Here is a 15419-nt window from a genome sequence, read left to right on the forward strand (position 1 = left end):
ATTATTTAATGGGTACAGAGATATAGTTTTGCAAGATGAAGAGTTTTGGAGATTGGTTGTACAACAATGTTATTGTTGTTGTTGTTGTTATTGTTGTTGTTTGAGACAGGGTCTCATTCTGTCGCCAAGGCTGGAGTGCAGTGGTATGATGATCACAGCTCACTACAGCCTCAAACTCCTGGGCTCAAGCAATCCTCCCACCTCAGCCTCCCAAGTAGCTATAACTATAGGTGCAGCCACCACATCCAGCTAATTTGTTTATTTTTTGTATAGACGGGGTCTCACTATGTTACCTAAGCTGGTCTTGAACTCCTGCGCTGAAGGGATCCTCCTGCCCCAGACTCTCAAAGTGCTGGGATTATAGGTGTGAGCACCATGCTTGGCCTGGCTGTACAACAATATGAATGTACTTAACACTACTGACCTGTACACTTACACATGGTTAAGATGGTTAACTTACGTTATGTGTATTTTACAATTTAATTTTTTTAAATTTAAGTATACATTTACCTTCTAAATGTTTATTAAATGCCCAACCATCCAGCTGTTTCAAAAAAGGCACATCTCCAAAGATGACCTATGATAACTACATTGGGCCTTGGCTGTTGGATTATTCCTACCAAGTTGAATTAAGAGGGACTTAAGTAACTCATTAATTAGAACTTCATTACTAAGGTACTGAAGGATTTCATCGCATAGAAAATTAATGCATGTGGGGTCTATAATTTTTAGTAGGGCTCTGATGTTTTCTATTAATATTTTGTTTTTATAGAGTCTTTAAAAAATAAGAAAACCCCACATTTCCACCTATATCATAGTATCTGGTCACAATGACACTGTACCAACTCTAGATAATTAAAGCCAGCTTTTGCTCAGAGATCACTGCCAGGGTTACCTCCTGAAAAGCAAGTAATGAACACTAAGCCATGTATTTTTTATTGGATTCTCTAAAGTAACATGAGTCAGGCTCCAAGTGTCAGAAGATCTGTCTCATGCTAACAAAAACAAAGATATTTACTGTTTAATCCCCTTTTATCCAAATACATCAATGTTCTTGGCAAACATTAATCAAATGGAAATTAAGGCATATCCTCAGGATATATGAAGGCATTGGGCTTTCAAAAACTCACACAAGAAGCATCTAGATCCAACTACTAATTTACAAAGCAACACATTGAACTACACCATGGCAACATAATTAGCAAAAACTAGACTGCAGGAAACTATGCAGGAAAAATGATCCAGTTTTTTCAACAAAATAAATTTCAACGAAAAAAGAAAAGAAAAAGAGATAGAGTAGGAACCTATAGCTTGAGACTTACAATAAGTGTCAACCAGTTGCAATATCTGAACCTTGATTAGAACAAAGTAGAAAAAAGAATATGACATCTATGAGACAATAGGAAATGCAAACACTGGCTTGATATTTGATAATATTAAGGAATTATAAACATTTTTAGGTGTCACAATGGTTTTGTGGTCATACATAGATATATAGATTTTTTTAAGTGCTTATGTTAGAGATAATCTGTCAGGGATCCCCAGACCACACCCAGGTTTGGTGATTTGGTAGGAGGGTTCACAGGACTCAGCATATAACTGTACTCGTGGCCAAGATTTATTACAGCAAAAAGACACAGAGCAAACTCAGCAAAAGTAAAAGGTGCATGAGATAATGTTTAGAGGAAACAAATACAGGTTTCGAAGAGCCCTCTCCCAGTGGAGTCACACAGGATGGGCTTAATTCCCCCAGCGGCTAGTTACAATAATGCTGTCTACCAGAGAGGCTCATTAAGGACACATTGCTCAGTTTTTACTGAGGAGAGGTTACATAGGCACACTCTGTATAGCACTTACTAAGATTCCAGACTCCCAGAAGGAAAGCAAGTATTCACCATAAACCATGTAGTTTGCACACTACACTACTACTACACAGTACTACACAGTACTACTACACAGTACTACACAGTACACTACTACTAGTTAGGGTGGTTGAGAACCCTCCCAAAATCCAAGTTCCCAGATGCTCGCCAAGGGCCAACCTTGTAAACAGGCCTTCCAAAGGATAGCAGTCAGGCCTGCTATGCTCTTTTCTGCACAGATACACAGTGGAATATCTGGGATGAATTAACAGTATGTCTGGGACTTGCTTCAAAATAACATGGAAAGGCAAAAGTGGGTGAGGATATAGCTGACATAAGATTGGCCAGGAGTTGATACTGTTGAAGTTGGGGCCCGGGTACATGGGAATTTATTGTACTGTTCTTTCTACTTTAGTATATATGTTAGAGTTTCCCATAATAAAAAGTTTTGGTAGTTTTTAAACATAGGAGAAAACTCAGCGATAGTGCTTAGGCTATGAGTCAACAGAGCCTATAGGCTGGTAGGGATGAGAAACAGAGTTTATAGAACCCTTAGTCTATCACCAAGGCCTGAGGGAAGAAAGGTTGGTGCAGGCCATATGTGAAAAAGGCTTTCGATCGGGACTCTCAAGAGTTAGTTAACATGTTTTGGAAGATAGAGATAGAAAAGGTAGCCTTTTGTCCAAGAAAAACTAAATCTCAGAGCCGGAAGTTTGAGAGTAATTTAATTATAGCCACAGATTAAGTGGCTAGCAAATGATCTTAAACAATCTATGGAGCATTGCAAATGAGATGTATTATACTTTGAATCATTAATTCCAGAGCTATAAAATAAATATGTAGCCACTCTTTCCCATAGCACATTAACAAAGAATGGAGAATGTTTCTTCCATTTCAAAAATTTATTACTGAAGCTGGGCGTGGTGGCTCACACCTGTAATCTCAGCACTTTGAGAGGTCGAGGCAGGCAGATCACTTGAGGTCAGGAGTTTGAGACTAGCCTGGCCAACACGGTGAAACCCCGTTCTACTAAAAATACAAAAATCAGCTGGGCATGGTGGCGGGCCCCTCTAATCCCAGCTACTCGGGAGGCTGAGGCAAGAGAATCAATCCCTTGAGGCTGGGAGGCAGAGGCTGCAGTGAGCCAAGATCATGCCACTGCACTCCAGTCTGGGTGACAGAGCGAGACTCAGTCTCAAAAAAAAAGAAAAAAAATGTATTCTTTAGCACTGATACTTGCTTATACAATAATATTATACTCCAGAAGACATTAGGCTCAGTGTGTCTAAAACCTTGACAACAAGGTCCACACACTAGAAATACTGTGCATTCTGAGTTACTGTTACACAGCCTCCATAGACAAGAATTGAAGGAAGTGAGGGAAATATAGGAAAAGTATATTCTTTATCTGAAAGTATAATCTGTATTCAATAATAAATTATCTGAAACACAAATATTATGAAACCATATTTTATCTTGTATCATATAAGAGTAGAAAAAAACAACTAAAAGCCCAAGAGCAAACTACCAGCATAGCAAGTTTCACTGCCTAGCCCCTTGCTCCAACACCCCACAATCTGAGGTGTTGACCTGTAATAGACAAAAAAGAATGAGGCAGGGAGGATCAGAGCAAATCAGCAATACAGAGTCAAACATCTTCCCTATATCATATGAAGGAAATACATGTTTATCACTGAATGGTGTCATCTTTGATCTCCAAACAAAAAGCATTAATGACTCATCATCAAAACATTCCCTGTTACTAAGGATGGCTTTTCACTAATCCACCCATAATCTGTTATCCAATATGAACAAAAATATAAGATGAAATCTCTGGCTGGGGACCAGAACAAAGCCCACAGATGTACAAGGGACCAAGGGTCTTCTTGGTTCTGTGCTAACACCCACAGATCTTTCTTGCCAATGGAAATCATTTAGTATTGGGTTACAAATATACCATAGTATTTAGGCACAGAGGTCCTTCGAAATAACATTATGATTAAATAAAAGATCTAATGTTATTTCTTGTTTTTTGTTTTGTTTTGTTTTTTGTTTTTTGTTTTTAATGGAGTTTTGCTCTATCGCCCAGTCAGGAGTGCAGTGGCACCATTTCAGCTCACTGCATCCTCCCGCTCCCAGCTTCAAGAGATTCTCCTGACTCAGCCTCCCGAGTAGCTGGGACTTCAGGCACACACCACCACGTCTGGCTAATTTTTGTATTTTTAGTAGACATAGGTTTTTGCCAAGATGGCCAGCCTAATCTCAAACTCCTGACCCCAGGTGATCCACCCACTTCAGCCTCCCAAAGTGCTGGGAATACAGGCATGAGCCACTGTGCCTGGCCTTTCTTGTTATCTATTATCCTAGGTGCCAAGCTATGGGCAAGTGTTAAGGATTCCGCTGAATTTATCTACCTGAGCACTTCAATACATAAGCAAGAACAACTATTGCATAAACTTTACAATAAATGTTAAAGGTTGACAATAACATAATTCTCAACAATGTCCTATTTGCAAATTAATTTTCCTTCTACTATCTACAAGTTTCAGTGGTAGCTAGCATTCATTCTTGAGATATATGATATATATATCCATATTTTTTGACATACATCAAAATATATTTAAGCCTAAAATACTAAAAAAATTAAATTGACTTTAAATGGCCAAAATTCAACTATCCAAAGCAAACCTAAGTGTCCAGTAACGAATGGATAATGAAAATGTACTATACATATACACAATAGAATACTACAAATCAGCCTTAGAAGGAAGTCTTGTCATTTGGGACAATGAATGAACCCGGAGGACATTATGTTAAGTGAAATAAGCTAGTCACAGAAAGATAAATACTGCATGATAACTCTTATATGTGGATTGTAAAAAAAGTCAAAGTCATAGAAGCAGAGAGCGAAATGGAGATTACCAGAGGCTGAGGGTCAGGAACATTGAGGAACTACTGGCCAAAAAACACAAAATTTCGGTTATACAGGAAGAATAAGTTTCAGAGATCTATTGTACTTCATGATAATCATGGTTAATAACAATATATTGTATATCTGAATATTGTTGACGGTAGATTTTGTGTTCTCATCACAAAAGAAAGTGAGGTAATGCATATGTTAAACAGCTTGATTTAGCTATTCCATAGTGTATACATATATCAAAACATCATATTGTAAGCCACAAATATATACAGTATTTACTTGTCAATTAAAATAAGTAAATAGATAAATAGAAGTTTAAGAAGCAAAAATGGACTCTGAGTGGTCAAAAGAGAAGGCATAAAGTCTTTGCATGCATTAAAGCTTTTCTTGGGAGAGAATCCCTTGTTTTCATTCAAAAACTCTACCTCTAGTCTTATTTTATAATTTTATCGGTTATACAGTTTCCAAGTTCATCTGAGTTTAAGTTAGAAAATTCATGTTTTCCTCAGGGTGGGGAACATCACATCCCAGGGCCTGGCGTGGGGTGGGAGGCAGGGGGAGGGATAGCATTAGGAGAAAAACCTAATGTAAATGATGAGTTAATGGGTGCAGCAAACCAACATGGCACATGTGTAACAAACCTGCACATTGTGCACATGTACCCTAGAACTTAAAGTATAATTTTTTTAAAAAAAGAGAAATTTAAAAAAAAAGAAAATTAATATTGTCCTAAGTAGCATAAACTGGCCTGAGCTAAGTTAAGGCAGGCAAAGAGGATTATAAGGATATAGGTCCCTTCATGAAGCCCAAGAACAGGAACAGTGCTTCAGACAGGACTGGAAGCAGGGCTTAGATGGCTCATCATCCCTCTCGGTTTCTCATCTCTGCTCATTTGTGTATATCTGCCCCCTGTGCTTTCTAGACCACAAGGCTGGTAAAAGATGCCCACTGCATAGCTCCTGAGCTTCAAGTTTACAGGTGTAACTACAGAAAGTAAGCTTCCTCCCCTGGAAACGTCCCAGGAAATGGACACGGAATGACTAGGTTGCCACTCCTGGTCCAGTCTCTTGTGGCTGAGGTGAGAGAGGAAGTTGAGTTATAAAATGGCTGGGGATTAAAGAAGGTTCTTACAATCTAGGAAGACCCTCCAAAGAGTATTCACTATGGAAGAAAAGCTGTGAAAATACAGGGATCTAGAGGAGCTTTGAAAATATAACAAAAAGCAAGGGTTTACGACCTTATCATGAAGGACGCAGGCCCTCCAAATATTTTGACTTGAGGTATATGGGCAAATATCCCATAACACCTTAGTAGACTATGAGGGCTTCATTGTACTATTGGACTGTTGATGACTCATCACTCAGAAAAGTTTAAGTTCTATTCAATATACAATTTGAGAAGAATGCAATGCCTCCCTCAGTCAACCCCACGAGGTGCTGTGAAACTGGAATGCCCTTCCTTCAGGGTAGTCCTGAGTTGGCACAATGGGGATGGGCCTTTACTAAACCTGTGCAACAACCAGTCAGTCACTGGATATAGGCTGCCCTGCAAGAGGGTGTGATCTTAGGTGAAACAGCTTTTCTTTTTCAGACAGAGCCATCTTGCTCTGTCACCCAGGCTGCACTGCAGTGACACAATCACGACTCACTGCAACTTCCACCTCTCAGGCTCAAGCGATTCTCCCACCTCAGCCTTCTGAGTAGCTGGGACTACAGGCATGCACCACCACGCCCGGCTAATTTTTGTATTTTTAGTAGAGATGAGGTTTTGCCATGTGGCCTAGGCTGGTCTCAAACTCCCGAGATCAAGGGATCCACCCACCTCAGACTCCCAAAGTGTTGGGATTACAGGTGTGGGCCACTGCACCCAGCCCGAGAAAAAAATGTTAAAAGCAGCTGGCAGCAGATGGAATGAGGAGTCAGGATGGCAAGTCTCAACAAATTTCAAAAAATATACGCAGATAATAGAGTATGTTCATTGTTCACAGTGAAATTATGCTAGAAGTTGAGAGCAGATGTCCTGAAATAGCTTAAATAAATAAAATTTAAATATTTAAAAGAAGAAATTGGCCGGGTGCAGTGGCTCACACCTGTAATCCTAGTGCTTTGGAAGGCTGAGGCGGGCAGATTGCCTGAGCTCAGGAGTTCGTGACCAGCCTGGGCAACATGGTGAAACACATACTGAAATACAAAAAATTAGCCAGGTGTGGCAGCGTGCACCTGTAGTCCCAGCTACTCGGGAGGCTGACGCAGGAGAATCGCTTGAACCCAGGAGGTGGAGGTTGCAGTGAGCCAAGATCATGTCACTGCACTCCAGCCTGGGCAACAGAGTGAAACTCTGTCTCAAAAAAAAAAAAAAAAAAAAAAAAGAAGCAGAAGAAGAAATTGAGGGTGGAAGGATAACTTAAAAACTGCCAAATTTTTGGAAATAAAGCAATTTCTTCATGAAATGATTCACAGAAAAACTATCAAGGGAAATTAATAAATGAAAAATAATAAAAATTCAACATATCAAAACCTGAGGAATATAGCCAAAGTGTTGCTTCCAGGGAAATTTACATCCTTAAATCATATATTAGAAGCAAAGAAAGGCTGAAAAGCAATGTCTGAGCATTCATCCCAAGAAGCTAGAAAAAGAATAGCAAATTAAACTCAAAGAAAGTAGAAATAAGAAAACAACAAAAACACATAATCAGCAAACTAGAAAATAATTGTACAATAAAGAAAAATCAACAAAACCAAAAATTAATTATTTAAGAAGACTAATAAAATTATAAACACTAGTTTGTACAGATATAATCTATGTAAACAATTCCCTATTGCTGGACATCTACGTTATCTCCACTTGGATACACTATTCCACAGCACTGACAAAATCATCCTTCCAATATTCATTCATGCTGATTTCCTGAAAATAAATCTTAAAATTATGACTGTTACCTCAAAGGGTGTGAAAAATTCTAAGGCTTCTGATACATATATTGTGCTAAACTGCCCTATAGAAAGATTGAACCAATTTTACTCCCACTAGCAGTTTATGATAGTGTTCATTTCCCTAAGAAATAAGTGTGATTTAAAAAAATATTTATTAATTCGTTTGGTTAAAAAAATACCTCTTCATTTTAATTTGCATTTCTTACATTACTAATGAGTTGAACACTTTCTCAACGTTTACAGGCTAAGTTTCTTTTGTGAATTGCCTTAGTGTTTTCTATTCTTCTATTAAGGTGTTAGTCTTTCTCACAGACTTTATTACTTTTTATATATTGATATTGAGTCCTGAACCAAAGAATTAAAAATATTTTCCTGTTCTGTCAGATTGCCTATTAATGTCCTTTCGAACATGTTGTTGTTGTAGAGAGCTTGAAACTGTATATTCTTGTCAATTTTTTCCTTTATGGTTTGCCTTCATTTGATGTTTAGAAGTACCAACCCCATACCAAGATTATTATGTGAATACTCACCCATATTAACCCCTAATGGAATAGCAGTGGTAAAGACTTGATGAATTTCTACAAATGTCTTGCTGGCTCAGGAATGTAGTCAGGAATTCCATAAAGCATATCAAATGTAAGATATCATTTAAGATTTTTAAAAACTAGAGCTACTACTAGATTCTAGGCTTTGTGGGGCAGAGCCAAGGCAAGGCAAAATTGTGATGTGACTGAAATTGCTTTTAGTGGCCCAAAGTATCTCCTTTTTTCTTTGCCCTTTTACTCCTGAAGCAGCTTTTCCTCCATCCCCAGTTCTAGCTACCTATTTCATTCTCAGTGAAGGAAGGACTGATACTTGTTTACCATAAGACATTAAAGATATTTAAGCTTTTAAAATAACAACTTGCAAAGAGGATGGCCAAGAAAAGTTTAGAAGATTCTGAAGCATTAATGGATTTTTTTTTATTATTATTTTTAATTGTGGTAAAATACACATATTTACAATCTTAATCATTTTTAAGTATACACTTCAGTGGTGGTATTAAATACATTTGCTTTGTTGTGTAACCATCACCACCGTCTGTCCACAGAACTTTTTCACCTTCCAAAACCGAAACTCCATATCCATTAAATGAACGCCCATTTTCCCCTTCCCTCAGCCACTAGGAGCAACTATGCTACTTTCTGTCTCTACAGATTGTACTACTTTAGGTACTTCATGTAAGTAGAATCACACAGTATGTGTCTTTTGTGACTGGCTTATTTCACATGGCATAATGTCCTCAAGGTTATTCATGTTGAGGCATCTCTCAGAATTTCCTTCCTTTTTGAGGCTGAATAATGTTCCATTGTATAAACATACCACATTTTGTTTATCCATTCATCCACCAGTGGACACTGGGTTGCTTCCATCCTTTGGCCATTGTGAATAATGCTACTGTGAACACAGATGTACAAGTACCTCTTTGAGACCTTGCTTTGAATTATTTTGGGTATATACCCAGAAGTGAGATTGCTGGATCTTATGGTAATTATAAGTTTAATTTTTTTAGGGGGCCAGGCACAGTAGGTCACACCTGTAACCCCAGTGCTTTGGGAGAACAAGGCAGGGGGATCGCTTGGGTGATCAGAGGATTTTGAGGGTTACAGTGAGCTACAATCACCCCTCTGCACCTCAGCGTAGGTGACAGAGGGATACTCTGTCTCTTAAAAATAAAAAATAAAATTAATAAAAATTTGAGGAACTGACATACTGTTTTCCATAGTGGCTGCATTTTACATTACCACCACCCGTGCACAAGAGTTCCAATTTCTCCACATCCTCTTCAATACTTGTTTTTTGTTTTGTTTTGTGTGATAATAGGCATGAAATGATATTTCATTGCTACAAATGATTGTAGGCTAGATTTGCATTTCCCTAATGATTAATGATGTTCAGCATCTTTTCATGTGCTTATTAGCCATTTGTATATATTCTTGGAGAAATGTCTATTCAAATCCTTTGCCCATTTTTTTTTTTTTGAGATGGAGTTTTGCTCTTTTTACCCAAGCTGGAGTGCAATAGCACGATCTCAGCTCACTGCAACCTCTGCCCCTCGGGTTCAAGTGATTCTCCTGCCTCAGCCTCCTGAGTAGCTGGGATTACAGGCGTGCGCCACCATGCCCAGCTAATTTTTTGTATTTTTAGTAGAAACGGGGTTTCACCATGTTAGCTAGGCTGGTCTCAAACTCCTGACCTCAGGTGATCCGCCCGCCTCAGCCTCCCAAAGTGCTGGGATTACAGGTGTGAGCCACCATGCCTGGCCCCTTTGCCCATTTTTCAACAGGGAGTTTAATAGGGTTGTTTGGTTGTTTGTCGTTGAGTTGTAGAAATTCTTTATGGATTTTCTTTTATTTGTAGCCTTTCTTAGTACCCTCCAAATCAGTTCATTCAGGTAGCGTTCTCCTTTTCTCTCCCTTCTCTCAAAAAACATTCTTCTTAGTTCATGCCTAATCCAAGAGGCTAATCCCAACACCAAAAAATGGATCAGGAGTGAGGCATTTCAATTCTAAAAGCATCAAACAATGCTTTAAATATACTATAAAATACATTTAAATAGTTTGTATTGTGTGTATACACAAAATCAGAAAACTTTTTTTTTTTGAGATGGAGTCTTGCTCTGTCGCCCAGGGTGGAGTGCAGTGGCAAGATCTTGGCTCGCTGCAAGCTCCGCCTCCCAGGTTCATGCCATTCTCCTGCCTCAGCCTCCCGAGTAGCTGGGACTACAGGCGCCCCCCACCATGCCCAGCTAATTTTTTTTGTATTTTTAGTAGAGATGGGGTTTTACCTTGTTAGCCAGGATGGTCTCCATCTCCTGACCTCATGATCCACCCGCCTCGGCCTCCCAAAGCGCTGGGATTACAGGCATGAGCCACCGCGCCCAGCCAGAAAATGTTTTATTTAACTCAAAAATGTCTCTTTGAAATACCTTCGGCCAGGTGTGGTGGCTCATGCCTGTTATCCCAGCATTTTGGGAGGCCAAGGAGGGAGGATTGCTTGAGCCCCAGGGCTCAAGACCAGCCTAGGCAACATAGTGAGGCTCCATTTCTACAAAAATTAGCTAGGCGTGGTAGTGTGTCGGTAGTTCCAGCTGCTTGGGAGACTGAGGTGGGAGAATTGCTTTAGCCCAGGAGTTCAAGCCTGCAGTGAGGTATGATTGTGCCACTGTACTTCAGCCTGGATGACAGAACGAATCCCTGGCTCTAAATAATAAAAATAAAAATAAGATAAAATTGAAAAAGAAATATATTTGTTTATACTACTTGAAAAAAGAAAATATTTGTTTTTTTCTGATTATAAAAGAATGTATGTTGATTATAACAATTCAGATATTACATAATTGAATAAAGTATTAATAGAAAATGAAAATCTCCCAAAACCCTCTTGCCCACAGAAAAAAATATTTTAAGCAGTCTAAACAGTCTAGTATAAACTTCCATAACATAGGCATACACACAGACACACACACACATACATATACTACACATACACACACACACACACACACACACACACACACACACACACAGTATTTTACTTTTCTCTATTTAACAATATATTCTGGACATTTATCCATATTAATATGAGATGCTATTATCTTTTTTAAATAGTGGTCAAGATAGTATTTACATATATAAACTAATATTAAATTTTTGTTTGGGAGGCCAAAGTTGGCAGATCACCTGAGGTCAGGAGTTCCAGACCAGCCAGGCCAGTGAAACCTCATCTCTACTAAAAATATAAAAATTATCCAGGCATGGCGGCGCACACCTGTAATTCCAACTACTCAGGAGGCTGAAGCAGGAGAATTGCTTGAACCTGGGAGTCAGAAGTTGCAGTGAGCCAAGATCACACCACTGCACTCCAGCCTGTGCAACAGAGTGAGACTCCATCCCAATACATATATACATACATACATACATACACACATACATTTTTGAAATTCACAAAACCTAAGACAAAATGGATTCTAATTAGATCAGAAGCACTTCAGGGTCTAACACTGAACAATAGAGAGTAGAGACAAAATATAAAATAAAGCTCATAATTATTCTGTATCATTTGTACATAAGATCTAAATATTTAATAGTGCTGTAATTGCAGACTTGCCATATTTACCTATAGTGCATTTACAAACTCTCTCACTCCAAACCAGAAATAATATAACCTCTGACCATGCCACATCTATAGAAGTGTCTGATCAGTAAGGCCAGCCATTTCCAAAACTTTTAGTAAGAGAACAGAGAGGATACCAACCTAGTTGACAAATGTAAAAGGCAGATGAACATATACAGGGGTTGGCAAGTGTCAGCCTCCATTTAAAGTAATCAATTCTCTCATTGTGCCATTAGCAAATAACATTTTGGTTGATTTCTTCAGTTACACAAAGAATTAGTGTCTTCCTTTATGATTAAGGAAACAGAGATTGCCTTGTAAGTCTCAGCAAACGACACAAATTTAAGTACAAGTTGAAATCCTGTCATTTGGAGCAACATGGATAGAACCAGAGGTCATTATGTTAAGTGAAATAAGCCAGGCACAGAAAGACAAATATCACATGTTCTTATTCATATGTGAGAGCTAAAAAAGTAGGTCTTATGAAGACAAGAGAGTAGACTGGTGGATACCAGAGGCCAGGCAAGGTAGCAGGGAGGCGGAGATAAAGAGAGGTTGATTAATGGGTACAAATATTAATATACAGTTTGATAGAAGAAATAAGATCTAGTGTTCAACAGATCAGTGGGATAACTACAGATTACAATAATCTATTGTATATTTCAAAATAGCTAACAGACTAATTTGAATGTTTCTAGCATAAAGAAAAAACAAATAGGGAAGGTGATGACTATCCCAATTACACTGATTAGATCTTTACAAATTATATCAATGTATTAAATTATAACATTGCCCTCAAAATATGTACATCTATTATGTATCAATAAAAAATAAATTTAGGCTGGGCATGGTGGCTCACACCTGTAAATGCCAGCACTTTGGGAGGCCAAGGTGGGAGGATCTCTTGAGTCAATGAGTTCAGGACAAGGAGTTCAGCCTGGGCAATGCAGTGAGATCCTGTCTCTATAAAAAAATAAAGAAATTTGCCAGGCAAGATGGCGCACATCTGTAGTTCCAGCTACTCAGGAGGCTGAAGTGGGAGGATCACTTGAACCTGGGAGGATGATGCAGTGAGCTAAGATTGTGCCATTGCACACCAGCCTGGGTGACAGAGTGAGATCATGTCTAGAAAAAATAATAATAAATTTACAAAAATAAATTTTAGAAACAGCAAAACTGAATGAAATAAAAACTGAATCAAAAAAATTAAGTAAGTGGAAACTTATTATGTTCGTCTCCTGATACGGTCAAATTTTCTTAATTTCCTAACTACTTTTTTTCCACAAGGGTCCTATGTATTTTCTCACTTCTAAGAGGTATTATCTACCTCTACTTTAACTTTCCGTACCAAATGAACAAATTTACCAAACATTTTATCATTAATCTAAAACTTAACAGGAATGGGTTAGCATATGATCGGCATTGCTTTACCATCAACTTCACATAAGTGTTCAGAAACCAGGTGGAAGTGAACCCCTAAGTTGAAGGAGCTTTTAATGCTTGCATGAAAATTTTCTAGACCTTCAAAGGCTGTTGCTGCTGTTTCTCCTTCTCCTTTTTTTTTTTTTTTTTTGTCTTTTTAAATATCTTGTTCTCTTCTTTCCCCTACTGAAATTTAAGAATATGCAGCTACCATAAACTTGGGATATCCTAGAAACAACCATGGTTAGAAAACTGGTATGGTTTCTACACACTCATCCTTTAATTGATGTCTTCCACCCCCTCACTCTTACTCATACCCAGCTTCTCCCATATTATTGAAACTTCAATCTTTGCCTCTGTCATGTTCAGGTTTCTAAGCCTGGGAAAGATAACACTTTAAAATGCCGTAAGTACAGTAGGAAAGGACTGAGGAGGTAGCCAGAAAACCTAGAAATTATGACTAGGACTGGATTCTTTGGCATTAATACCCATGTTTTGCAATGTCCAAAGCATGACTAGAATTGATCTTTCACCCCCTGAATGCTGTCATATTCCCATATTACGTGTATTTCTGTGCCTAAATAACACCATATAGACAAATTCTCCAATTTTATATTAACTTTATTCACACTGAAGCTGCCACATCTTAAATTAGGAATGCTTTCAGCTACAAGGAACAGAAAAGTCTGACAGAATGCTGGGCGAGGTGGCTCACACCGGTAATCCCAGCACTTTGGGAGACCGAGGCTGGTGGATCACGAGGTCAGGAGTTCAAAACCAGATGGTGAAACCCTGTCTCTACTAAAAATACAAAAATTAGCCGGGCATGGTGGCGGGCACCTGTAATCCCAGCTACTCAGGAGGCTGAGGCAGAGAATTGCTTGGACCCAGGAGGCAGAGGTTACAGGGAGCTGAGATCGCACCACTGCACTCCAGCCTGGGCGACACAGCAAGACTCCATCTCAAAAAAAAAAAAAGAAAAAAGAAAAGTCTGACAGGTAGCTTAAACTCTTAGGAGTTTGTATCCTTAACAAGAAGTCCAGAGAAGGTTATCTCAGGGATATTCTGGCAGCTCAATAATGTCGTTAAGAACTCAGACTCGGCGGTTCCGTCATCTTCGGGAGCTGTGGAGGTACGAATTTAAGACAGGCCCATTTTATTAATTTATTTCCAAATGCAACAAAAGGTCCAAGGACAATCTGTGGGCCACTTAATTCAGGGCCCTCAATTTGTACAAGGAGAACTCTCAGATACAGCCAATGCCATGGGTTTTGGAGACCTGAAAAGCCCCGCCGGCCTCCAGGTGCTCAATGATTACCTGGCAGACAAGAGCTACATCAAGGGGTATGTGCCATCACAAGCAGATGTGGCAGTATTTGAAGCAGTGCCCAGCCCACTGCCTGCCGACTTGTGTCATGTCCTATGTTGGTATAATCACATCAAGTCTTACGAAAAGGAAAAGGCCAGCCTGCCAGGAGTGAAGAAAGCTTTGGGCAAGTATGGTCCTGCAGATGTGGAAGACACTACAGGAAGTGGAGCTACAGACAGTAAAGATGATGATGACATTGATCTCTCTGGATCTGATGATGAGGAGGAAAGTGAAGAAGCAAAGAGGCTAAGGGAAGAACGTCTTGCACAATATGAATCAAAGAAAGCCAAAAACCCTGCACTTGTTTCCAAGTCTTCCATCTTACTAGATGTGAAACCTTGGGATGATGAGACAGATATGGCGAAATTAGAGGGCGTCAGAAGCATTCAAGCAGACGGCTTAGTCTGGGACTCATCTAAACTAGTTCCAGTGGGATACAGAATTAAGAAACTTCAAATACAGTGTGTAGTTGAGGATGATAAAGTTGGAACAGATATGCTGGAGGAGCAGATCACTGTGTTTGAGGACTATGTGCAGTCCATGGATGTGGCTGCTTTCAACAAGACCTAAAATCCATCCTGAATCATGGCATTTAAATAAAAGCTTGAAAGATTAAAAAAAAAAAAACTCAGACTCTTGGCTGGGCGCAGTGGCTCACACCTGTAATCCACCACTTTGGGAGGCTGAGGTGGGCAGATATCTTGAGGTCAGGAGTTCGAGACCAGCCTGGCCAACACGGCAAAAGCCTCTCTCTA

At 39.1% G+C, this 15419-nt stretch overlaps 2 protein-coding genes across 5 annotated transcripts in view; one reads left to right on the forward strand and one right to left on the reverse strand.

Moving 5' to 3' along the window:
• MYO5A (myosin VA) overlaps positions 1-15419 on the reverse strand; it is a 221625-nt gene that overhangs the window by 183350 nt on the left and 22856 nt on the right. The gene's annotated exons all lie outside the window — the stretch shown is intronic.
• LOC129013783 (elongation factor 1-beta-like) lies at positions 14560-15291 on the forward strand. The gene has a single exon (XM_054450460.2). The coding sequence runs from the start codon at positions 14560-14562 to the stop codon at positions 15232-15234; it is 675 nt and encodes a 224-aa protein (XP_054306435.2). The 3' UTR covers positions 15235-15291.

Source organism: Pongo pygmaeus, chromosome 16, assembly GCF_028885625.2.
Source record: "Pongo pygmaeus isolate AG05252 chromosome 16, NHGRI_mPonPyg2-v2.0_pri, whole genome shotgun sequence".
Taxonomy (NCBI): Eukaryota; Metazoa; Chordata; class Mammalia; order Primates; family Hominidae; genus Pongo; species Pongo pygmaeus.

Bases quoted from the DNA above. Each gene is read 5' to 3' on its own strand.
- LOC129013783 (XM_054450460.2), top strand. From the start codon at position 14,560: ATGGGTTTTGGAGACCTGAAAAGCCCCGCCGGCCTCCAGGTGCTCAAT.